At 38.3% G+C, this 26,278-nt stretch overlaps 1 protein-coding gene across 3 annotated transcripts in view; it reads right to left on the minus strand.

The window, feature by feature from the left end:
* RAPH1 (Ras association (RalGDS/AF-6) and pleckstrin homology domains 1) overlaps positions 1–26,278 on the minus strand; it is a 111,099-nt gene that overhangs the window by 59,278 nt on the left and 25,543 nt on the right. For all 3 annotated transcript variants that reach the window (XM_074911128.1, XM_074911129.1, XM_074911127.1), the window contains exons 2-4: positions 9,759–9,878; positions 6,029–6,134; positions 4,658–5,175 (exon numbers count right to left, since the gene is read on the minus strand). In XM_074911128.1, the coding sequence (XP_074767229.1) occupies positions 4,658–5,175; positions 6,029–6,134; positions 9,759–9,878 (744 nt within the window). The remainder of the gene's footprint in view (positions 1–4,657; positions 5,176–6,028; positions 6,135–9,758; positions 9,879–26,278) is intronic.

Genomic DNA, 26,278 nt, shown 5'->3' on the forward strand with positions numbered 1-26,278 from the left:
CAAACTTGTCTTTCCCTATGCCCATTTCAAGTTTCCACTTTATCACACAGGAGTTATTAGCCAATACAGATTTGTCTATGTGTGATGAGCTTACATTACAACCATTACCAACTGTCATGCCTCCAAAGCTCCCTTGTTCTTCTTTGAAAGAAGTGTTGATGTTCACTCTATTTTACTGCCTTCTCTGCCAAGTAAAGCAAAGAACCTTTAATGCACTGGCAGTCCCCTGTCATGATTTTCACCTCTTACACATCAAGTCTAAAACTACAATGAATTTAAGTAAAAGCTTAAAAAAAAAAAATTGAAAACATATTACCAACTGCTAAATTATGCATTATCTTTGTAAGTCAGAATCTCTCAGCTGCGCAAACTGGGCTACAGACATAAAGAACTCCATCGTATTGGGAGGGAGGCGGGTAATACTGTGCCAGACCAGATGGCAGACCTCAAACTTATCTGTAACCTTTTCACTGAGTATACGCAGGACAGTAACAATGGTTGTCCATGAATGGACCCTTTCACCGATCAGACATAACTAGTTATGTGAGCATGATCACTACAGCTCTCTACTCTCTCACCACTACTTTCTCATACTATTGCTCTAGGCACAGCTCACTGAAAACAGAGACAATTTCCTGGTAGCAGAAGGACTGAAGGAAGAAGGAAAAACATAATATGGGTGGGTGGAGGGGACAAGTTAGTCATATCACTTCCCCCACCTTTAACTCATGCTATTACATCACTCACTCAATCTACATTTAAGTAAAGTATCCCACACACAGAAACCAAGATTTAAAGTGTATACCACCCATTACACAACTAAAAGCACAGAAGTTAAAATGTAACCTACCAATTTAAGGAAGAATACTGTTCCAAGCAAAGATCTGGGAAATTATTTGTGAAAGACAAATTTCAATACAGCAAAAATTACGGGGGGGTTGGGTGGAAACACCTTTTCTTATTCAGCAATGCTTAGAAGACACTGAAGACAAGAACGTAAGTGCAGGCAGACAACACTTAGTACTACCAAGACAAGATCCTGAGACTACAAAGCAATAGTCTTTGAAGCCATTAATGCTCACAGCATCTGAAGAGATAGCGTTAAGAATTGTTATGAAAGGGAGAAAATTAAACAAATCATGATGACAACTAATAAAACCACAATTTTAGACAACCCAGGGAACTCCAGTCAACTCTCCTGAACAGAGACAAAGTCAGAATGAGAACAATAATGATGGTTCTAGCCAGCAGAGCCATGGAGAGTTATCATTGTCATGATGCTGATATATCTTCAACTCTGAGAATTTCCTACAGCACAGACCGCTAGGAGAAAGAGGAAGAGAAAGACACCAAGGTGCCTCTCCAATTGCTCAGGCGAAAAGATCTGAATGATCTATGACCATCAATCAGTGTATTCCTGCTCTCCCTTCCAGCCTCCAGTTCTTGGCTACAATCTCCCTACTGCACATCAGACCCCTCTGAGAATATGCAATTCATCAAAATAACACAGAATGAGCCCCAGAATAAAAGCCGGGGGGGGAGGTAGTGAGAGGGAAAGGTAGTCATATCCTCCCAGTTTTGGTGGCTGCGGAATTGTGGCCTCTCTTTCCGTAACATTTGTCAATATTATCAGTCAGAAAGTATACTAGACTATGCATACGTTCAGTGGGCCAGTGCATGGAAGTTCTTTTACGGGATTTCCCTACATCTCAAGGTCAGAGAGCCCTTAAATACACAGCAGAATTATTTTTGAAGATAGAATACTGAAGTTAATAACTGCAAAGCTTTATTTCCTTTTTCAGACAAGCACTTGCTCCTATCAAAATAGTCTTCAGTTTAACTTAGTTGTATTGGAATCACAAGAGGAAAAGCATAACATTAAGTTGCGGAAGAAATCATTATTTTTTAAAGTACCTATACTGCCTGGAGAGAACAGAAAGGATCGGTCAAAAGGGCAGAGCTGCCAAGTCAGTGACATCTTTCATAAGAGCCATAGCAGCAAAGAAAAATTTTAAAGGTCAGCTCAACTACAGTCAGTCTCAAGGAAGACAGGCAAAACGAAAAGAGCTAACAGGAAGTACTACGTGAGAATAACAAATCTCAAAAAAGATTTGCTATGGCCATAAAGTAATAGTCTCTCTCACTTTCTGAAAAAAAAAAAAAAATCAGTGTTTTTTTCCCCACATGAGCACTAGGTCTTTTTCAAAGACTACACTCCCAGGGGGATGTCCTCTATTATAAGCAGCACCACTGAGTCAGCTGTGTGGGTGGGAGGACAGAATTCAGCCCTACTAGTAGAAGGTGTTTTGGTCCACAACCTAGCCATGAAGGTTAATAAATCCCTAAACAGTAGTTTCCAGGCATGAAATGAATGAAAAAGGAAATTAACTCTGTTGGTACCCAATGATTCCACCAAAGAATCCTTGTGTCTCTGCCCATTTATAAGGTGAATTTCATTTAAAAACCGCCACCACAGAATCCACCACGGCCCCCAAACAAATGTGATTTTCCCCATTTCCATTCACTAGTGATGAGAAAAGAGTGGCTTCGCAGTAAAAAGTCCCATCCCATCACATAACAGTTCTAATTCTTAATAGTTGTGTATCGGTTCTGTAAACTTGGGGAAAATTTACGAGTTGAGCACCTTCCTCAGGCTACTGAAATTAAAAAGAACTGACAGAGCAAAAAAACCCAGCACTGTTAATGAGTGTAGAGGTTTCTGTATTCAAGAGAAGAGCAGAATTTGGCTCTCAAATTACCAACATTTTCTGGTCAGCTCCTTCAAAGGAATTGCTTATCAATTTATCTGGGCAGAGAAACAATAGCCACATTCTTATGAGAAGCAATCATCAGGTCTAAAAGGCAGCTCTCACATGTCTCTGAGAAAAGCTTTTGGGGGTGATTTTGATCCTTGCAGTCCATGGCTAAGAGCTCAGAAAGCAACTGAGAAAGCATCTGCAACACTTGCAGCAATATAGATTAGCTTCCCATGAAGACAAAGCAACTTCTTGACTTCTGTCTCTTGATTCACCAACATCAAGTTTTAAGTGCAGTACGTCATTTGTTGATTACACATGCCATGTGAAGAACTGAAAAATCTGGATGACAAGAAGGGCAATCTTACCGATGCCTCAACCATATCACTCCTGAAGCAAGAGAAGCTGAGATCTAGAAGTAGACCTGCAAAATCAACTGCAGAAAACATCCTGCATTTTTAAAGACAAAGAAATGCAAAATTCAAGTTTTTCTTGTGCGATGCAAGTTACACAAGCGATTAATTCAAGCAAATCATCTTTTTAGCCCGAGAGACAAAAATGCAGTACTGCCTTTCCACATTAGAAAAAGAACTCCAGCATGAATAATGGTCAGAGAACCAAAAAACTAAATTAAGACTTGTCATACCACAGAAGGAAAATACTGACAAACAAACAATATAATCAATGAGTGTCATAGGCTGGCTCCAACACTTAGCCCTACAGCAATAATGGAAGGGTTTGCATTTTAACTTTCCAAAGAGAAAGGACACAGTTTTATCTACCTGTTTTGCTTCACTCAGTATAAATCTCCAATAAAAATATATTGACCACCAACTTCTATACAAAAAGAAAGTTTACCTAAACTGTCACTCATTCATTTCTCATCCTTTCAAATGATGATTTAAAACTAAGTGTGACCTTGAGAAGTTGATCATTAGACTGACAAGCCTGCATCATTCACTCTTTACATCAGATGAACTTTTGCTGCAGATGGGTAGAGGCATGCTTTCAGCACAGCTCATTCAAATTAGTGTTAATTATTGATTAGAATAAGCTCAGCTTGTTCCAGTTTTCTCTCATAAAAGAGAACATGCATATTAGTACAACTGACTTCTGAGCAGGCTATATTTCTGTTTCAGAGAATATTTCTAGAAGACAGCTTCTAGTTCAAGTTCTCTAAATTCACTGGAACATTTCCCCCATTTCCTCACACAAGTCACCAGCACATTCAAAGTTCCCCAAACTGGCTGTGTTTTTACTGAAAAGTTTCCTCTCTGATTAAGCAACACAAGGCACCAAAATCACAAGTGAACATCTGCTATTACTGTATCCCAGACCAGCTGTTCTTCTGTGTTGTGCATTGCTTCAGAGTTCTCCCTGTCATACATTAAACAAGAATATTAAATAGCAGCAAATTACTGGTATAGAATAGCTCCAGATAAGAACTCAAATCACTCCACGCATTTGTAGGTATTAAGTGTACTGTAACAGGAATGCAATCTTGTCAGTTGTACTTTCTTTTTTCCACAGCTGTGCACTCCTCAGATTTAAATTAAAAGTAATATATGAGATTTACTTAGAATAAAAACATTAACTATAAAACATTAAAATCCATGACTGGCTTACGAGGAAGATACGAGGAAACCCCTTTAAAAAAAAAAAAAAAGCAAGTACACATTCATTAAAAAGATGCCTTGCAGACAGAAACTAAAACAGAGAAAAAAGTAGCCACAGCATGTGCAGTCCATGAAAAAGCAATCTTAATCTTTAATCAGCCCCACTGCACTGAAGATGTTAAGCTATGAGCATCAGCACAAGAGGGGGAGGGGGAAAAGGGGAAAATAGTTTGAAGCAAAAAAACCCCCACCTCTAACCAAAATCTTGAATTAATGACACACTACCTCAGTGATTGGTTGCCCTTGTGACATCAAGTCCAGTTCCTGAGGTCTTGTCACCTTATCGATATCCAAGGAGTCCATGCTGGAAGCTGCAGAGGTTATGCTGGAACGGGAGGAGTTACTGATTGAGCGCACCTCAGCATCACTCACTGTGCCAGCAGATGCTGTCCTCCTGTGCTGAGCAGTAACTACTTGTTTGGTGTCTTCTGCAACAGACTGTTGGGCTGCCTCATCCATGCTTAAAGAGGCCTTCTCTAACTGTGCAGTGATGTCATCCAAAGACACGTTGGCATGTGATGTTTTAGTCGCCTTACCAGACGAGGAGGAAAATCCTTTCATGCTGCTGTGCTTAGTAGAAGGTCGGCTAGCAGGTGGTTTCTGAGCTTTGGGTTCTGTGGCAAGGCGTTTCACTGCAGCATTGTTTGCTGAATGAGACCCAATGCTGCTGAGCTCCTGCTCTATGGAACAGAGATCAGCCATGAGGGCATCTAGATCCACGGTCTCCCCCTGATTCAGGGCTTCTGCAACAAATAAGAGTTTTCAGTATGCGCAGAGTTACTTCACTTGTCTGTGCAACTCTTCACTTTGTGTTATCAAATTTAATAGTTAGGGTAAGGGAGCAAAGGAAGCTGTTGGTTCTTTTCCCATCTGTATTGCAAAATCTCTGCTCACTGCTAAGCAGAAATTTATTTGCACTACTACTCTTGACCAGTCTAAGAGCAATTAAAAAAACCACAACTATTTAGGTTAAATACATTTGCTGACAGAAGAAATCAATGAATGTTCAGATTACATTTGAAGAGTTTAAACTGCTGTCTTGTGAACAGAATCTAAAAATACATTTGTATAATACCATGCCTCAACTTTTCTAAAAAGTGAAATCATTTTACTAAGCAATTTCTGCAATGCAAGGTATGTGACACTGCTTTAAAAAAAACCCCACAAAATACTACACACATACTCAGGCCTTTAAATTAAGGCTTCCTGTATTACAACCAGGGGAAACTATTTTAAGACAAAGAAAAACACGATTTTTGTTTAACATCATTCTGTAGCTATACTCCTACAAGATGCTCTTTCTTCCAATTTAACAGAAACACATCAATTCGTTCTTTCATGAGACCAGATCCTAGAACGTTTATCTCCATACAAACACTAGACTACAATTCTCAGATAGTAGGTGCTGTAAAAGATACTGTTTTAGGATACTCAAAATTCTCTGCCATCAGAAAGCAATACCTTCACCAAACATGCTCAAATTCAGCCAGAAGTGTATTTAAATGATCTTATATTTTACCATGTTCTCATCTATAGCTGGAACAAGGGTTTTTTTTCCCTAAAGTAGTATTTGAGGGGGTAAATAATTCAACAAACCATTCAAATTGTACATGGAGAAGCGATATGAGAAGTTGGCAAGATTGGTTTCCTGACGGAGAGGTGATCTCTTCACTGGTGCCACAGGCTTGTCTGTATCCAAACTCTGAAAAAGACAAAAAAAAAGAGCAGAATGAAGTTTGACAAGGAACCGGACAAGCAAATCTTCGAGATGAATGAAAATTAATATTCTCCGAGATAAATTTTTCAAATGCTCCTGGCATATTAAAAAAATATCCTTCTCAGGCCTCAGGCTGAAAACATGCATCACCATACCACAGAGATTTAGCTTCAAATATTCAATGGAGAAAAGATGTTACACACATTCTGGTTTTCAGAGTCTGGAATGAAAAGGACAGAAGTATATTCCAAATGCATTTGTAAGTAGTGTTACATACTAGCTCATTTTTAAACAGACAGCTGGCTTACCTGCAACAATCTCTCTGTAGTGAATTGCACAAGTATCTAAACATTCAAACCATGGCACCCTCTCTAAGAAATGCATCATTAGCTTATGAGCATAATCGTGGCACAAGCACACAAGAGTACTCAATGAAGAACTCTATTTTATTAAAAGGGATTTTAAATTGGGTAAATTCAGACATTTTTCTCAATAAGCCTTTCCTGTGAAAAATGTTAAACTGTGAAAGCAAATCCCAGCCAATTTATGCAGGGTAAGTTTTTTGGGTTTTTTAGGAAAACTAATATAGGTTAAAAAAAAAGGAGACATCTTTCTACCTGATACATTGAATTGCTATATTATAATGGCTAATATGGGCATAATATTATAATAAATACCAGCATTTTTGTAAGTTGCAAGCAATAGGGCACTATGATCCAGCTGGTGACCAAGAGGTGCATGTTGCATGACAGGGTCTCTACCTGCTGCCCCTGGAGTGACAAGTATTACATGGGGAATCTAGCTCTTGTTGTTGCTGAGGCTCGACAGGCCTGCAGGTGGTGTGAAATTAAGCAATGCTTGTATTGATAAAGCTTTCCTGAAGATATGCTTGTCTGAAAGGAAAGCATCTTCTAGCTCCAACAGAATAAAGTTTCTCATCTAAGCTTTTTATTTCCATTTTTTACATCTCTACTCAAGCATATTTATTTTTACTAAACTTTCTTCTCTCCTCAGTTTGGCTTGAACTTAAAAAAAAAATCACTTTATTGAGAAGTCAATCATCACTTAATGAGGAGAAGCAAGTGATGGAGCCTTGTCTTCCACCAGCTGGAAAAAGCCTCACTTCTAGTACCTCTGATGTAACTTATATATTGTCCCACACAGAATAGCTGGAAAGAATAAAATAATAATAGAACTTGTAACAGGTTGCCCAGAGAGGTTGTAGATGCCCCCTCCCTGGCAGTGTTCAAGGCCAGGTTGGACGGGGCTTTGGGCAACCTGGGCTAGTGGAAGGTGTCCCTGCCCATGGCAGGGGGGTGGGAACTAGATGATCTTTAAGGTCCCTTCCAACCCAAACCATTCTGTGATCCATTCTATAATCTAGCTATACCCCTAGAGATGGCAGTAAAACTGGAGAAAAAGGCAAGTTAGGGCTCATTGCTTCAGCCTGAACCCATAGACTTCCACAAAAAATTTCCTGTAGAGCAAATATATTCTGTTGAAAAGCATCTGAAATGTGTTTTACTGAATTTAATAACGATTGTTTCACATCCTTGGAAACACATGTGATACACTCTCACTATTATCAGAGCATGTTCTCCACAACACATCATGATGCTAAATTAGCAGTCTGGAAAACTACAAGCGTGATAACAGCTTAGTTCTGAATGATCTTGAGAAGCAAGGTAAGATTTCCTTCATTTAACCTGCACCATAGAGCAGCATAACTAGCTAGGGCAGGATGTTAATGCACTCAGCATCAGTGCCAAACACTGCTCACGCGCGCTGCAGATTTGTGACTACATTTTATAATGCTTTTCTAGACCAACAGTTAAAGAGGGCAAAGTGAATTCAACGATCTCATGGGCATCTTAACAATTACAAATCTTTTAAAAAGCACTTTCATCTGTAAAGGAATCTGGATCTTACTTTCAATCCCCCCAAAATAAACATTTAAGAAATCTTAAAAAGAAAGTTAAAGTTCAAGAAACTCAGGGACAAAACAACCCTTTCCTTCTTCTGCTCTTAAGAGTCCAACTGATAAACACAAACAAACACTGAGACTACAGGAGAAAGCACTCTGAAGCTCATTAGCTCTAATCAACCCCTTCTATTGGGCCTTCACTGGGACAGCTGCATCAAGACACAATCACTTCCCAGCAAACTGAGACATAAGTAACTGCATTAATTTGTTTATACCAAATCGTATGAAGTCATTAAAGTTTCAGAGAAAATGTCATTTCTCAGTAGTCACAAGAGACAGAAGGCCAACTGTCAGGCTATGTTGCAGACTGTACTGTACAGCAACATGCAAGTGAGAAACTAGTAACATGGGGTCCTCCCCTTAACAATCCGTTAGTAGTTTTTAAGAATTTTGCATGGATCAGCACACAGTTTGAGAAATCACCATAAAGTCTGTATGTCAATAGTGTAGCTGTAAGCCCCAAGTAAAGTACGCTTATATTTCTAGGATGCTTATACTTGAAAAAAAAAAAAAAACAACCAGCAATGGGGCAGAGAACAAAAGGTCTATGACTAATTACCCTTTGTGCTCCTCTGAAGATCCTTACTCGAGGTAATGTACAGCCCATGCCTTCAAACCTGCTCCCACTTACCACTACAAACCCTTCACTGGAAGTTCTAAAACCAAGAATTATGACATACAGATTTATTTCACATGGTTTTCCATTCATCTCAAAAGGCAGGATTCCTTATTGCCCTGCATGCACAAGTTCAGAGAACAATTTTCCCCTAGAGTGCTATCTACATTTAGACCTTGTAGGCAGAGATTTAACCAGAAGATAACAGAGATACACCTGAACTCAAAATGCTGTCACATGATTAGCTCAGTTTTCCTTCAGTCTGGGTAAGATGAAGATGAGAAAAACTCCCTCTTCTCTAGGTTACTGAAACTTGAGGTATCATACCCTTGCAACAAAGAGGGAGAAGATGAAATACGTTATTCAGGAGGGCCCACTCACACGTCTGGAAACAACAGGCCATTTCTCTGTGACTGCCTGCTATATCACCCCAGGAGTCTGGCATACCATGCAAAATGCAAGATCTGCTTGTGAAGGAAAGGAAAAGCCCTAGAAAGTAAGAAGTGCCAAAAGAAGATGTTCTATCAGCTGCCTCTCTGATGCAGGAAGAATACTCTGGAATAATGGTGAGTCCTCTAGTGACTGTATCTGGGCGCTTTGCCATGTCATCAGTGCCAACATTCACTATTTCTTCTTCCTTCTTGCTGATCAGGTGCAACAGATAAATGCTGTCATAGCTGGACAATGTCCAACCACATGTTTGGAGATATAGCCTACATCTAGCCAGCTAAAGTCAGTGTTTTTCTACATACATGAGGACAAAATACCAACTCCATAGTTAGAAGGAATCATACCCTTTGGAAAAGGTCGAACTACAAGGTTGTGAAAAATGAATTTAACAACTTTAAGATGGGGAAAACAAGCCAATTTAGAAACCTTTAACTGAGCAAGTCGCATGCTACAGTTTACCTTGCTGCCTGTGGCAGTACCAAGTAGTCAGTACCCGACTGAAAAGAAACAGTAATACTTATAAAGAATTATTCTTTAAGATAATTGAAACCTCCCTAACCTGTGTGAGTTTGTCCAGTTCCCCCAGCCAGGCCCCAAACATCTTGTCCAGATCCTGATCTTCCTTATCACTATCTTCTTCCGCACCATGGTCAAGTTCTTCATCTGATAATTGCTCCATCTGAAAAAAAGAAAAAAGATACTCAAATTTTATCAGTGTCTAAGGAAACTGATGTCAGCTACTAAGTTTCTGAAAAAAATGTTCTGAAGGCAAAGCACATGCCTGTCTAAGCTTTATAAAAATTGCACACATTCACAGTTTATTATACTGCTCACAAGGAGTTCGTGTGAAAACTGCAATGGATAATTACAAAGCCATTCTTGCAGCTCATTTTTGTCAGAATCATGCAGAAAAAGATGAACAGTCTACATTTAATACACCATCAGAAATTATTTCATGCTAGCCTTGCACGTGCATTCATTGCCAGCTATTGTTGGCAAAGTCTATTGATTTTACACGACAAAAACTCAACTCTTGTCCAAGGAATTCAGCTGATCGCGGTTAAGCGGCACCATTCAACCCACAGGCAGTGCAGTCTCACTGCACTGCAAATAGCTGACTCCACACATCTGTAAAGAAAAATGCTTAAACAGGCCACAGAGAATGCCAGCAATACATCCCATGAGACAGTTCAAATCTTGGACACTGTCCAGATCACCTCAGTGATAGTGCACAATTTTCACCCAACAAAGAAACTCCTCCCTGGAAGCAAAGAGTCACCATTACACCTATCAGACCCTCCTTCATTCAACAAATTTGAGTGACCAAGATAAAGACTTGAGTTCTCCAAAGCTTCTCTCTTATCACCTCAAAGGAAATTAATCTTTTGTTAAACAAGCCTCTATTCTCTTCCCCAAACTTGTTCTCCAAGCCCCTTATATGGAGCTAGGACATATAATGCCTTTCTGTCTACATCCACACTGCTAAACCCAGGATTAATTCAGAACGAAAATTTACATACTTGGGGAGAAAATGACAAAGGTAACGATCTGGGAGTGATCAGGCACTATAGAAGAGTAAAACCTGGAGATTTGCTATAGAATGTCCAGAAACAGATTGCCAGCAAGAGCTACACAGAAAAATTCATGGTGTGCTGTAGGGCTTGATTTGGTCAGCTCATGGGCTACACACTGATTTGCTACATAGCTTTCAGAGAGCACCAGTTTACATCCATAGATTTAAAGGCAAACTTTCTAAATGCTAGTCTTCAGAAAAAGACAAATCTTAGTCTGGAAGACATCACAGTATGGCAGAGCTGAACTGATGAGAAATGGTACAAAAGAGGATAAAGGTGATCTCAGAGAAAACCTGTTCAATCCGGTTTTTGATCTTATACAACAACGGTTCATGCAAAAAACCTCCATGATTTAAAAATAGCCTTTCCTTCTCTTTATGTATTTCATATATTTCACTTTACCTTGATAAAATAGTTGGGGAACAGGAGACTTCAGGGGTGATCTACAATTCTGAGGTCAGCAGAAGCCAAGACCTCCCACAGATGCAAGATACTGTCATCCAGTTGCTCTAGACAAAGCTGCTTCAGTCTCCTACTAAGACATCTGCTTATCTTAAAAGGGACAATAATATTAAAGCTAACCTGGCATGGCATACTGCACCAAACAAACACTGAACAGATTAAATTCACCATCTGAATCTTATCTCTTCCAATGCTTGAGTCCTGTTAAGCACCTCTAGCTCTCCAGGGAAGGGAAGGAAGCTCTTCCTAAAAATCTAAGAGTGATGCTAAAAATCAAAAAACCGCCAATATGCTTATGTAATAAAGCTGTATCCTTCCACCAAGACTGCACTAGTTTTTATGTTCTGTAAGTCAGGCATGCCTCCCCTTGCAAGATTCCTCTCCATGATGTCACCTGAAAGCCCTCCCACATACATAAATGAAGACAGCAGGGTAGCAGCAACTCATACTCTGCCTGAACCTCTGCAAAACAAACAGAAGCTGGATTCCACTTTCACACCCCTTCAAAGCTTTGCTTTACTACTCCTTAGGCTTTTACAATATTTCTGGTCCTTGTAAATTCAAGACAAAACACATTATACTTAAGGTGACATTTCTCAGTGTCTAAACACACTTGAAGTAAAGAATTTTTATTTGAAGGCTAAAGGAAGCTATTAAAAGCATGCCTTAGGAAATATGACTATGAACAGGCAAATCAAATAAATAGAAGCTGTTATATAAAACAGAGCTCAGTATTTACAGATACTTTACACTGCTAGCTTTCCCTCTTTGAGCTGTTTTTGACACTTCTCTACCGTTAGATGGGACCTGTTTTGCAGTGCATTCATTCTATGGCACTGTTCATAACTCATCCTTTCATTAAGGGAGAAGCTTGTTCTTTTTACCAATATTTCTGAGGATCTAAGCTGTGGAAAGAAACCAGCATTCTCAATTTCCCATAAACTGTTGCTTTAGCTATTTTAACTTGGCGTCAGAGACACTGCTTTAGTTCCAGTTACTCTGAAGACAGAATTAGCAGCCTTTAAAGAAAACTTTTACAAGTAAAGTACTGTTGTGTCAGCAAGTCTGGCACTAAACCCTGTAGTACTTGCCAGCTCCCTGTAGTCCCCACCCAAGCTTCCTAACGTCAGCTGCATTTCCTATGAGTCTGTCAACGTTTGCTTGCAAAAGGCACACAGAGGATACTGTCTCGCTTAAGAAACAGCTAATACTAACTTGCTAGTTCTGTAAGAGGGATCTCTCTTAGCACAAGCTCCGCTACTGGAAGGAGATATCCCGAAGGACATTAAAGGATTAATACGATATATTAAGGCAGAGAGAAAACGCTCAGACAACTATATCGCAACTTTTTTCTGACATAAGAACTCAAACCAGTAACAACTCAAAACCACATTCCAACCAAAAAGCTTGAAATTTTCCTTTTTACAGACATTTTCTTTCTCACTGTTGTTGGTCACAGCAAACATGCACCATACTTTAGTGAATCACAACCTAATTGGGAAGTTATCACACCTGTCTAAAAATATGACATTTTTATTTACAACAAGAAAATGGCCTAAGTTTAAGGGTTGAGCGGTGTTGGAGGATTTTTTGTGGTTTGCTTTGTTGTGTTGTTTCTTTTAAAGGAGTCATTTAGAACTAAATTAGATCTATGAAACTGAACAGAAGTAACTGTTGTAGCGTGACACCATAAAACCAGCCACTTACATCCCTGAAGCATTTGCAGCATAGCAGAGTTTAAGTAGCTGTTGCTTCTGCTTAGCTCGTATCAGGTATAACACCAAAGTAATTTTAGGATTCAAGTTATTTTTCAACCTTCACCTTATATTCTCTTCAAGTGTATGTCAGAATAGAACAATGAAAGTGAGCAGCATCATTCTGGGATACTTAGATAAAATAAGGTACCGACATGGTATAGTCTTCCACATACAAATCAGGCTTCCTGAACTGAAGTGTGGGCTATGTACTATTATCCACTATGGACTCCATCAGTCACCTTTATCTGTTTGAAATGCTATTTAAACAGGTAGACCCATAATCACTCTAAGTCAACTGTCCAGTTTCCAGAATGGTTCATTTTGTTCACCTTTAAATGCACGAAGCACAGTATTCTAATATTATTTTATGAAAAATTACTGAGGCTTTAATTAGAAGCCATCAGTTGCAACATTTAATCACAACCTATTATTTTAATTGTACTGTAAGGAAAAAAAAAAACCCACTTACCAATAATTGAGAATAAATTAAACATTTATTTCTTTCAAGCTGATTCTTATGCAAGCCATTGTAGCTTTTAGTATGCCAGGATAAGCATTAGATGATGAGATATCAAAACACATGAGGAAATATGAAAAGCCCAAGAACAATGCTTCTAATATAACATTTTGACATTTTCAAGAAAAGACACCATTGTGAAATTCTGAAACAAACTGCTGTCATCAGAAAGCAACAGCTTTGGGACAGAAGTAAGTTATCATCAAAAGTGTACTTCAAGTGTCTTTCACTGAGACCCTATTCTGCAGACTGGCACTTTGAGACAGTAGTTCCTACCAGTTCAAGGCAATAGGAAATTATATTAACAGTATTTTCTTATAATGAAAACAACCTGCACTGAAAAAAGCAGTTGTAAAATAATCAGACTGCAGGATTTGTCTACACCATGCTTAATTAATGATGAAAAGTTTATCAGAGAAACAAAAATAGAATTCTGAGTCCAACTGGACAATCCAGTGTGTTTCAAGGGTCAGCAACAATAAAGTGTTTATTCACTACAATTTCATAAGCATTTTGAACTAGAGATGCTTAATTATGTTCAAAGGCAACTGACAGAATAAAACCTCAAAATGAAAACAAGACATTCTTTTTTCAGGCCACTGATGTTTCCACCCCCAATCTTTCTTATTAAATGTAAGCTTGTACAAGTTCATGGTTGTTACTGAACTAAGGATTTTCTTCCTAAAAACGACTATAGAGTTTGTAACAAATCTATTATAGGGTTGCAACAGACAATAGACAAACGTTCAAAACACTGTCTCAACAAGTAACTGGATTTCTGCATTTTAAAATAGCCTCAGGAACCAAAAAGAACAATATAGCATAATCTGGTTTAGAAAACACACTGTTTGGAGCTGGTTTGGAAAGGAGAGTTGTTCTTGTATTTGTGACCATCCCTGTGTCATCATGCCAGTACCCATTTCTGTTTAAGAAGCTGTGTATAACAGAACACTACAGTCGTACACCATGCGCGCACATAAGCACAGTGTGAACACATAAATGCAAGAGTAAATTCTAGCAGGTTTTCACCTCAAATACTTGTTCACCTTACTGATTAAAGAAATAAGTTAATTATACAGAAAAAAAAAAAGTGAAATTCTTTCACAAAACTGACAGCCAAAATTCACATCCACACTTGTACACATTTTCTTGACGTTCTGGTAAGTAATAAAAGGTAGTTTGAGCACATGAATTATTTGTTTCATATTAATACTTTGTCCACATGAGAGGAACCAATCAAATCCAGCATGTTTTTCAGTAAAAAATAAGTCAGTCTTATGCTATAACTGACACTAATATTTCTCCTTTGATACTGCACCACACTAAGCCAACAATAGAGTGCAGATCATTTACTTTAGCATTTCCATGTTTCTTCTTAATAAGCATAAAATATTCTGAAAATAACTACTCCTGAAAAAGAGATTTGGAGGGGGATTAGAAAGTTATGGGAAATTCTTTGTGTATTATCCCATGTCCTATAAGTAAGTTTACATTAAGAGTAATCTAGATGAAAACCTGAACAAAAAAGCATTTGTTTTCTTTTAGCTTCAAATAGCATAGGCTCCTACAGCACACAAGACATTCCACTGCCTCTCAGAATCAAAGACTGAGGTACAAATCTGTCAGCCAAAAAATTCAAATTCAAAACACCCCAAATAAAAATCTTATGTCAAGTGAAAGCCTCTTTCAATACACTATTTTGAGCCAACTTTGAGTTTTTCTTTTTTTAAACCATGCTTCAGGCAACAGTTTTCCACACTTGTAGTCACACAACACAGTGAAAACACACTGAATGTCTGATAAAAGACAAAGCTTCAGCCACTTCGGTAAAAGCAGACACCTTTTATAACCAATAACCTCGTATATTTCTGAAATTGCTCAAGCAATAATTTTAACAGTTCAAATTGTACATTTATGTATTACACAAAGATAGCATCTGTTGTCACGTTTTAAAAAACAAATGATGTCCGTGCACTCTTTTGGGCCACTTAAACACGAAAACCTATTTATGCAATACAGCTTTAAGATGGAAAAATACTGAATCCATGCCTTGCACACATGAAGAGATTCACATACTCAGAAGTACCGTGTGTGACCTCCTGAGGTCCTGGACAACAGTATCTACCTGCCTCTATGCAAGATCCAGGAAATAAATAGTTGTACCTAATCACACATCAATAAATCGAAGATTATGAATGTTTTATACACCTTAATTATATTACTGATGTATTTCATTAATAATCCAGTGACCCAGTATTGAATATGACCACCTTTGATTCAAGCCTACCTGTTTCCTGCTCTTCTTTCCCTCCCTCCCCAACTCATTCAGGATGTTTTCTTTACACCAACACATTATCTGCCACAATTCCATTGATCTGTCCTGTCAAACTCAATCGCGTTCCAACTATCAAGGAAGCAAGGGACTCAGCATTACTTTGGAAAATTGACTTTGATTCCTTACTTATTTCTTAAAATAGACTAATTAGTAGCAATTTGGAAATAAGGTTGGCAAAAAGGAAGGAACAAATGTTTACACACATTTTTCTTTAAGCTGTTTTTCAAAATTAAAACAGGGCATTGGACTTTAGCCATAAATCCTATTCTTCAAAACACAGAAAACAAGAGCAGAACATGAAAGGTACAAGACTTATTCAAAGAAACTGGAAGAAGAAAAATAATTACAGAATACATTTTAAAAAAAGTTTTAAAAGCAATGTGCAATTTGAGCATGTTTCATTTTCTTTTACTTCCTATCAGGCAGCTGATCTGGACTGCAGAAATCCAGCAAGCATGAAAACCAGGCATCCTCACTATAAGGCCTTATTCTCAGGTTTATCTGGGAGGTATAAAACTGGACAGCCCACAATATTCCCCCTCCCTTACCCACTCATCTGTGTGACATGCAAGAATGAATCTTTGAAACCACAGAAACCTTCCTGTCTGCAAATGCATGTTTTGTACTGCAGACAGGCTGGAGTTTCAATAAAAGATCAATTAAAAGCTGCTGAAAGTAACAGTTACTCAAACATGCACAGTATGATTTCTAATGTTACTCCTAAAATTAAGCACATGCCTGTACAAGAACTTGTCTTTGCCTCTAGCTGTTTGTATTTTAAGACCAGTCAAACAACAACTTTTCCACTAAGCCCTTAAAAATATTTTTCTTTACATTATCTATGTTTGTAATGTAAATATAGCAACACAAGTGAACACATAACTTACATAAATGTTAGCAACTGCTAATGAAACGTTTGAAAAAGCAGCTGGAAGGAAAAAAAAAAGTCTTAATCAGGTATCAGAGGGTAACATCAAAGCAAACTGTCTCACTGTTTCTGGAATCCCCCAAAATACATCAGTGCTGTATACAGTAAATACAGGTTTTCTAAAACTCTGTGCTGTTGAGGAGAGCACTGTCAGGCCTTTCAGATTATAACAAGCTGTTTAACAACTACCTCCAGAGATTCTAACCAAGAAAGTCAAACATACCACAGTTGCTCCCTGGTCTTCCATAGATTCAGCACCAAATCTTTAGATTGAAGCAGACAGCGTGTTAAGCAGGAATATGACAACACAGTACTCTTCACAGACAATGCAAATATGGAAGAATAAAGCTCTTTTTGGTGAGCATCATGAAGAAATAAGAGAAACATAATTCTCCATATTCACATCCACTGCAGCTACCAACTCCCTTTGTATTTAACCAAAACTTACACTCCGCCTTTAACTTTAGTTGACCCAAGCACCCACGATTTCCTGAAATAAACAATCTGAAGATATTAGAATGTTTACTTCATCATATTGATTTCTAACAAACAATGAGAAATGCTTCTGATGTGCCACAGCAAAACCACCCACAGAACCCACCCATCCACCTCTTCTTTGTTTGAAAGCTTGAAGAGAAAGGTAAAATACAAAGTGGATCAAGCAGAAGTCTACCCTATATTCCACAGGGTTGGTTTCTCATTATCACTTAAGCTGTCTTTGTATTAACATTACTATCTATATTGACCCTAGCTTTCCATAACTGAAGCCTGAAATTTTAGTCTCCATAAGGTGACCCTTTTGTATATCAAAACACAATTAAAAGATCTTTCTTCCTGTAAGAGACAGGATACACCAAAATTACTGAAATGTCTACTGAAGAATCTATCTAATTGCATCTGAAATTTGTGCTGCTGAGAAGGCACACAGTAAAACCTTTATTCCCTCCAATATATTTCAGGGCCTGTCTCACATCTAGCCAAACAGATGTTGCTTTGAAAAGAAGGGGCTTTATCAACTGTCATGTCCCATTTCCTGAACCAAGATTCCAGCCAGAGTACCCGAGTGGACATTAAATTAACTCCCATAAGAGCATCCAAGATTACATCACATCTCATAGCAGATTCTTTATGAAGATAACCTGAGGACAGCTCTAGAGAACTGCTTAGCCAGGGATGATAAAAACAAAAGTTGCCTTAGCTAAAATATTTTTCAAGAAGAAGATAAGACATAGGTGGTTCTCTAAAAGAATGACACTCAGTTGCAGGAGTCAACATCTTAGTCTTACCCGTTAAGACTAGAGAATTTTCAGTGTGAAAACAGTGAGATTATAAAAACTAGAAAAACGTATAGCTCTAAATCTGTATTAAAGTACAGTCTCCCTTCAGTAGGCAGAGATGTACTTTAAAATATACATCAGCTCCAATTTTCCAGAATCTTCATTATGCAGTTAGAACACAAACACTATTGTAGCATCTCTTCCCATTCAGTCTTAGCTTTGGAATAATGTCCAAAATAAAAACAACAAGCATTAACAAGTTGATGCAGAAAGAGGCAGAACTAAGTTTAATGCAGTAACTTCAAGAAGTGTATGCCTAAATAGATTTTTTTACATAACTAGTATTTTTTTAATATTAGTAGGAAGTAGACAGAGGATGCATTCTGTACTATAAATGAAATAAAAATATCTTAGAGCAGCTGCAACCTTGGGAAGAGACAGATAGATGTACAAAAAAGGTTTAATAATCAAGTTAAGCTGTATTACACAACTTGAGAATGGAGGAATTCAAAATTTTAAAGGGGTTATTTACGCTTGAGTCCAGATAATATACTTTGAACATGCTGATGAAGGTATTTGAAGCGGACATAAATACACAATCAAGACAATCTTAGAGGTTTTTAGATAAACAATAAATTCTGCTCAAGTAAATGATCATTAAAAAGCATCTCTCTTACCCACTGAAGAACCACAAGTGACTTGCAACAAGTTCTGCAATTTTAGCCCTGAGGTTTTCTTTCAGAAGAATCCTTCCTACAAATCCTCAAGATTACACTTCCTGTATGTTGCAGGCCATTAAACTTCACCCAGGCTGAAGGTTGATGGAGCCTCTACAGTAAGTGAAAAATTACTAAGCAAAAAATATTTCGGATGCCTTTAAGAGGTGATTATTGGTCCATAAAGATTAGGAAGAAGAAAAGCCCTTGAACATTTCTTGCCAAATTGATCTGAGGGATGGAGGCGGAACAGAGCCAACTCCAGCCACCAGTCTGAGTACATGGCAAGACAGACTACACGAGTATCTCAGAATGAGGATTCCCTACCTCAAACCACTGGGCTTCTTGTTCTGTTTTTCCAATTCCAGCTATGGCCACACATTTCAGAAAATATATCTATTTCATTAATTGTGAAGGGGGGGACAGGGGGGGACAGAGAGTGTAGGGAGGAGATTTGCAGCAGCATAGGGAAAAGACAAACATTCCTTATCACAGTGAGCAACTCAAGTCTTGAAGCATAATAGTCAACTCAATTACAGTTATTATCCTAATACACAGCTGTAAACGATAGGAGAACACTACAAATGATGTAAGAACACTATGGGCAATGTGGGCAATCCTTTTCTCCCCAGAGTACACAAAGGAAGCGAGCGAGAGATCCAGAAGTACGCATCTCCTAATGACTGGTAGACTCACACATACTGATCAGCCAGCCTGAAGCTCCACTAAAGCTTTAAAAAAGCTTTAATAAAACCTTTAGAAAAGGAAATGAAGAACTTCGATGCCTGAACTTTTACTGAAACTTCCCAAGAGCTTAATGATTCAAGTAAAAATGCAAGGCTTTAACATCTTTGTATGCATTTATCATCAAAACTACACCAGACATATTAGATAGAAGAATGAAGGAAGGAAGATTTCCATTTTACAGATAAGGACCAAGGCAAGGAGTACAAAACAAACTGCTTGTGGTTTGAGAAGACAGAACAAGGAGAACTGCCTACGTCCCTAACTGCACCTTCAGCAACATTCTGCATGTAACAACAGAACATAAAATCTGACTAAAAAAGGCACAGAAACACGCATGGTATTTTACATAACCAGTTAAGGATTCTATTTTGCAGCAAGGATATACTGCATTTTCAGACATACTACTAACAACAGTCTGAATAATGATCCAAAGGGCCTAACACATTTTTAAACTAAAACAGCAACTAATTCTGCTATGTCTTGTTTGGCCCTCTCTTCCCTCTATAGCTGTTAATGCTGACTGAATTATAATAGAAGAAAAAAATCAAACCCAAGCAATAACACACAACAAAATCAAGGCTGCCTTATTCTGTATGAGAACCGCACAACAGCCTTCAAAAGGAGTCAACTGAGACACAAGCAAAACATCTTTTTGTGATGCAGATCTACTTTGTTCTCTCCCCCTCTCGGGCAGTATACAGTTCCATCCCTGTCCTTGCTGTTCAAAATGCAGGTTGCATCCACTATTCTATTTGCAGGCAACGCAAACGGATGTACTTCTATGTCAGTGAGATTTGTAAGGAAACCTAGCAAACAGGGAACTTCTTAATTTGGGATCAGCAGGTGACTGAATCAAGATGCATGAAACTGCTCAAAGGTATGTGCACTCTGTAGGAGGGGATGTCTCAAACAACACAGAAGAGACACACAGCATGAAAGAATGGCTTTATATACATCCACAGTTAAACTTAATGGGCACTGAAGAACACTTGTCATCTGCATTTAAAGGAAACCACTTTACTCCCAACACTAAACTAAGCACGGATTTAATACTGCAACGTAAGCAGGTGAGGCTAGCCTGTGTACAGGTGCTGTACATTCATGCCATTCTGGCCACATGACAGCTCCACAGGTACCCAATCTACCACACTGCCCTGTGGATCTTCTCTTTAATCCAGGAAAGCACTAGAAGGCACAATGTAAATTAATATTTGTGAGCTTACTTGCTTTTTGCACCTTCAGCCATTCCAGAAAAGATTATGTAGTCTCTCTTCTCCATCAGCAGACTAATAGCAGCAATGAATTTTGTTAGAATATTTGGCCTTATGCATAGATCCTGGGAAATACTCAAATATTCTTGTAGCTGTGGCTAATGGCAGCACTTTTAGGCTCACCCTGCACTTGGGAGGTGAAGAATCACTTGCCAACCAATCACTAGAAAATTCACATCCCTTTACAGATCGGTCTACTCTGCCTGTACGGGGTCTTTTTCCACCAGGAATATATACCCAAGGAAATTCATTTTAACACATATACTAGGCTTTTAAACTATAGAAAAGCAAAATAAAGGAAGTAACTGCTAATTACTTGTAAAAGCTGGACATTTTAACAGTGCTAACAGAAGATGCTATATATGAAGATTCAAACCAACCAGGAGGAGGAAGGTGTAAGAAAATCATTTAGGTCATAGGTCGAATTACAATACAGGTGAGAGTATTTCCACATAAGACTCTGAGCTACTCCATGCTTTATACAGTTAAAAACTAATTTTTGCTCAAGGGACCCTCTCAAAGGTTAAAAATAATCACTATACCAAAACTCACTCAAGATACCACACCAGACACTGGCAATCTGTATGATGCGGGTACCATCATCTACACTCAGAAGAAGTTGCCAAATCCCTTTCAAGGACGACCTAGTCACATGAGACCTAGACTATGAACCATGGTTCAAAAAAATTAAAGTGCAGTGCTTCAGCTATGATAAATAAACAACATTATTCACAGGTTGCTTTATATAAATTTTCATATTGGCATATATATTCTTTACACTAACATCAGCTGCAACAGGCTGGAAGTTAATTTAGGGTTTCTGGTAAAAATTAAGGTTACATCGTGAAGAGCTACATTTCACTATAGCTGGAACTACCACCTCCAGAAAAAAAAAAAAAAAAGGCAAAGGAAAAAAATGAAAAACACACCTGTATATTTTCCAGAAAACCCACAAATGAATGTTTCACAAACCTAAAGTACACAAGTGTTTCATTCTTAGCATTTATGAGTCAACATATGTTGTTGTTTATAGTTAGCCATCACATAATAGCATAATCTTAAGAAACACCACTTGGGGGGAAAAAAAAAAGCATTTAGAGGACCAGGACAGAAATAATTGTTTTGTCTGAAACATTATCAAAGAAAGAAAAAAATATATTCAATTTAGAAGGCATCTGATTTACTTTAAACCCACTCCTAACAAGCTGATACAAACATCACCACCACCACTAGCTTAAACCAAAAATAAACGTAACAACAGGATACCCTGACTCAATTTTATATTTTAATCCACTAGTAAGACCAGACTTAAGTATGTTAAATTGGCAGTCAACTTTCCTCCTCCAACTTCACTGCAAACAGGGATATAAAACCCCTCTCTATCCTCACCAGTCTTTTTCATCACCAACCTCTACACAGAAGGATACGTGTCTACTGAGGTGGGAAGCAGATGAAGATAGTCACTCTGATGGAGTAAAAAAGTGGATGTACAGTACTTCCCCATGACATTAGCAGAAAAGAACAAAATACTGTATAAGGAGAGGTTTTTCCATGGAAAAGCTGTGCCTTGTGGAGGTCTTAGAAGGACTGCACAGAGGAGAGTCTTGTGAGTCTAGAAGAAAGACTCATGTGGGGCACCCGACAGAGATGAGTCCTAGTAGTCAGGACTGGAAAAAAAAGAGTGAAAGTTAACAGGAATGAGGCAGTTTTCTATGACAGGGGGTGGGGGTGGTGAAATAATTTGGCAGTAAAGCAACACTGCTTACTAGGTAGTGATGTGGGTTACCCCCCCCCATGGGCTGAAGGGGGCCTTACCACAATTAAATTTGGGAACAACTATGTGCCATGAAAATGAGCAAGTTCTGCAGAATATGGATGTAGGTGGAAAAACATGTTTATGAATTTCACAATTCCAGGGGAACCAGTGCTCTGAGTACTTTATCAGCATCTTCCCTTGGGTCTTGCAGGTGATTAGGCACACTTTCAGATCCACGTACACCTCACATGCAATAACAAGACAGAAAGCCAACTTCCTGCTGCATAAACTGAAACTCACCATTTTCCTTGTTGATACTGGAAGAATCCAAGTTGTATTTTGCAACCCCACCAAGCAAGGAAAAAAAACAAAAGAAAAATTCCCTTGAAGGAAGTCGTACACTTGCACAGCTCCTCTTCTAGGCACTTGCTCTTTTTCTCCTCAACAACTAAGAGAAGAGCCATTCCAGAAGTGATCTCAATCCACAAAGCAACTTCTGTGAGACATCTGGTTGAGCAGTATGCCGAAGCCTGTAACAACTTCACCACCACTATTCTCTAGTAAAACCTACAGAAATTGCTGAAGAGGAGAAAGTCTGTGAGCAGATATAGAAAGGCATGTTCATCACCGGTAAAGGCTGAAAATATAAATTAATTCTTATTTGCCATTTTAGCAGAACATCAATGAAAAACTCTCCAAAGTTTCTAAAAAAACCAAGAAAAGGGCAATATTTCTCCCTGCATTTTTTCTTTTTAATACTTTCTTCACTAAGTATTTTGCTTCTACTCTCAATTCAACATCCTTTCTCTGGAAGGATGGTTTAATTATCTTAAAACAAGAAGTCCACATAACAACTCAAACCAGTATCAGCAATTTGAGATATAAAGCTATGAAATTTGTCATGGACCACTAACAGGAATCTAAGCATTGCCTACTGAGCACTGACTGTCATCTCTAGTTTATAAGCCTCCTGAAACTCATGTTAAAAAAAAAAAATTAATTTCATATACTTAATATACATGTTCATACTGAAAAGCTGCATTACTTCAGTTTCTGAATAAATCTTGGCAGCAGAAAGTAAGGGAGGAAAGGGGGAAAAACACCAGCTCTGGATTCTACTCCCTGGAAAAAAGCACTTAAAGCAAGAAATCAGCCTCAGCATAAAAAAGTTTTGTTAACTCAGAGAAGTCTAAAAGCCAGTTAAGCACCAACTGATGCATACCAAAAGGACTTTATCTAGAACTTAATTGTAGAGATTAAGACCAAATGTAAATATTTAACACAGAATCAATGTTTTAAAGCACACATTCCTGAAAAAGTAAGAAAATCAGCTTCCATAGCAAAAAGGAAAAAAGAAAGTGTAAGTCATGCCACTGAAGAAGTGAACACGAAATCTCTACACAGTAAAACAACCATGGAAGACAGGGCTGACAGCCAGGTCTTATTAAAGAAGGACTTTAAACTGAAGGATTTAAATTCATGGGATTAGGCCAGCATTCCTAAGAAACACTGTTCAGATCCTAAACTGCAGAGACCTTGTCTCAAGAGCTCAGCACCTGAGTCACATAAACAACTATTGTAAAGTCTGCTGCCACTGTACTTGGTAGCTTTGTGAATGGAACTTTTCTTGCATATGAAAACTAAAGACAGTAGAGTGTTTTGCTACTGCAACTGTGAAGAAAATAAATCAAGTGAGTCAGAGTCCATATTACCACTCCTGAACATGTTTCAAGATTTTTTCCAGAAAGTTTCTTCAAACTATTCCCCCCCAACTTTTAAACTAATGAGGTTTTTTTATTAAGTGAAAGACAATCCTAAGCAGGTGGCTGAGTGCAGCTCTTATACACACAAACATTAAGTACACCGTGCATTGTTTCACATTACTTTTTTGCATATGAACATGCTTGGAAGTTCTATCACTCATTATTCAATTATTCTTGTCCCATCCAAACTTGATGCTCTGGTAAATAGATAAACCAAGGTAAGATATTGGGATGATGAGAAAAAAAGAACAAAGGCTGACTAAAATAATTTTAAATTTTATAAAATGTTTCTTTAAAGTCACAATTTTTAGATCTGATATAGTTTCTGGCTAGTTTTAAAGCCATCTGAAAGTAACATGGGTACCCGTTTTCCATGTTTTAATACAAAAAGTGAATGAGCCCTTTTTAAACAGCAGGGCTTCTATGCAAGGGTCACATTGACTGAAAAATATTGTACAGTAGTCTAATTTCCATGATAAGAAACACACAAGTTCATAGGGACAGGAATGAGAAATTCCATGACATCCAAGGGACAGATACCCTTCTATCACAACTGAATTGTGAACAGCAAGAGTCCCCGTAGCTTTCAAAAAGTTAAGAAAAATGGTACTCTACAGGATGGCTCCTGGGCTTTACCACACAGCACCTTCTCACAGAATCCTCAGCAGAAAAATGCAGGATTACTTCTTTTGACAGCAACCACGCTTTGACTGTCATCCTTCTTGGCAGCCACAGTGCCTCTCCTCCAACACACTGGATTTAATTGGAACATGCTGCTTCATAAAAAGTCATAGGTGAATTCAGTTTGTCTGTTTCTCAAGATAGGGGAATGACTTTTAAAGTAGTTAACATAGAACACATTCAAGTTGCCCAGAAAAAGCAAAGCTGGGAGCAGGTTGTGTGATATGCTGAGGGTCATTTATGCTTGCCCCCTCAGAAAAATTCACCTACAAGCACACACTGAGCCGTGTGTACCCAACCGTTCCAGTCACATAGGAAAGGAGGGGCCACAGCACACACTTCCACCTTCTTCCTTCCTATCCTCTCCTGGGACAAATATACTGCTTGTTCAGATGAAGAAGCCGAGCACCAAAATGTTACGATACTTTCAATACCAAATCCGTCAACTTGACCTGCTCTCAGGAACATTGTGAAAGGAACAGCCTACCTACCTCCTAGCTGCATTACTATGCATGATCAACTCAGTCATCAAAAACGCCTACAACTGTATCAGCTGGGTAAATCTACAAACACTGATTTTTAGCAAAACATTTGAGAAATTCAGACAATGTATTATTGTTATTGGCATTTAAGAGCTACAGGATATTAAAACAGAAAAGAAAAAAGAAACCCAACACCTTTTGGATGGATGTTTTCTTCGCATTTTGAAAACGCTGACAAATGGCTCAGAAGCAACAAAACTGAAATGTTATCTTTCTCTCTATTCCAGAGCCAACTTTCTACAGTCATTTCCAAAGGAGCTTTTGGAAAAATGTTTCTTCAAGCTCTCCTGATGTCTTTTTTTTTTTTTTTTTTTAATGCTCCTGTTCCTACAGTTTAAAAAAAAATAACTTACACATTAAAGCTCAAGCCAGCCTAATTCCTCATCACTGTCAAGAAAAGATTCTCCTTCCCCTCCATCCACGAGCACTTTACACCAAAACTTCAACCTTCTAAACCACCAGAAAACTCCCTCAACACTCCAAACACCAAAACAATCTTTCTGCTGAGTTAGCAAGCTGAAATAGATTACCCTTTGACTAGACAAAAATACTTGAGCCAACACATTCTTTTGGGTTCATACTAGGCAGCTGGGAGAAGGGACAAAGAAACAAGTGGGACTTCCCCTTTTTGGCAGCAAGTTCACGTGTAGCAGACTCACCTGTAGCCTGCAACTCCAGTTCTAGCTCACAGAGAGTACTATAAAAAATTCAAACACTTGGTTTACATTCTTAAGTCCCTAATAAATAGAAAAG

This window comes from Athene noctua, chromosome 7 (genome assembly GCF_965140245.1).
Source record: "Athene noctua chromosome 7, bAthNoc1.hap1.1, whole genome shotgun sequence".
Lineage (NCBI taxonomy): Eukaryota > Metazoa > Chordata > Aves > Strigiformes > Strigidae > Athene > Athene noctua.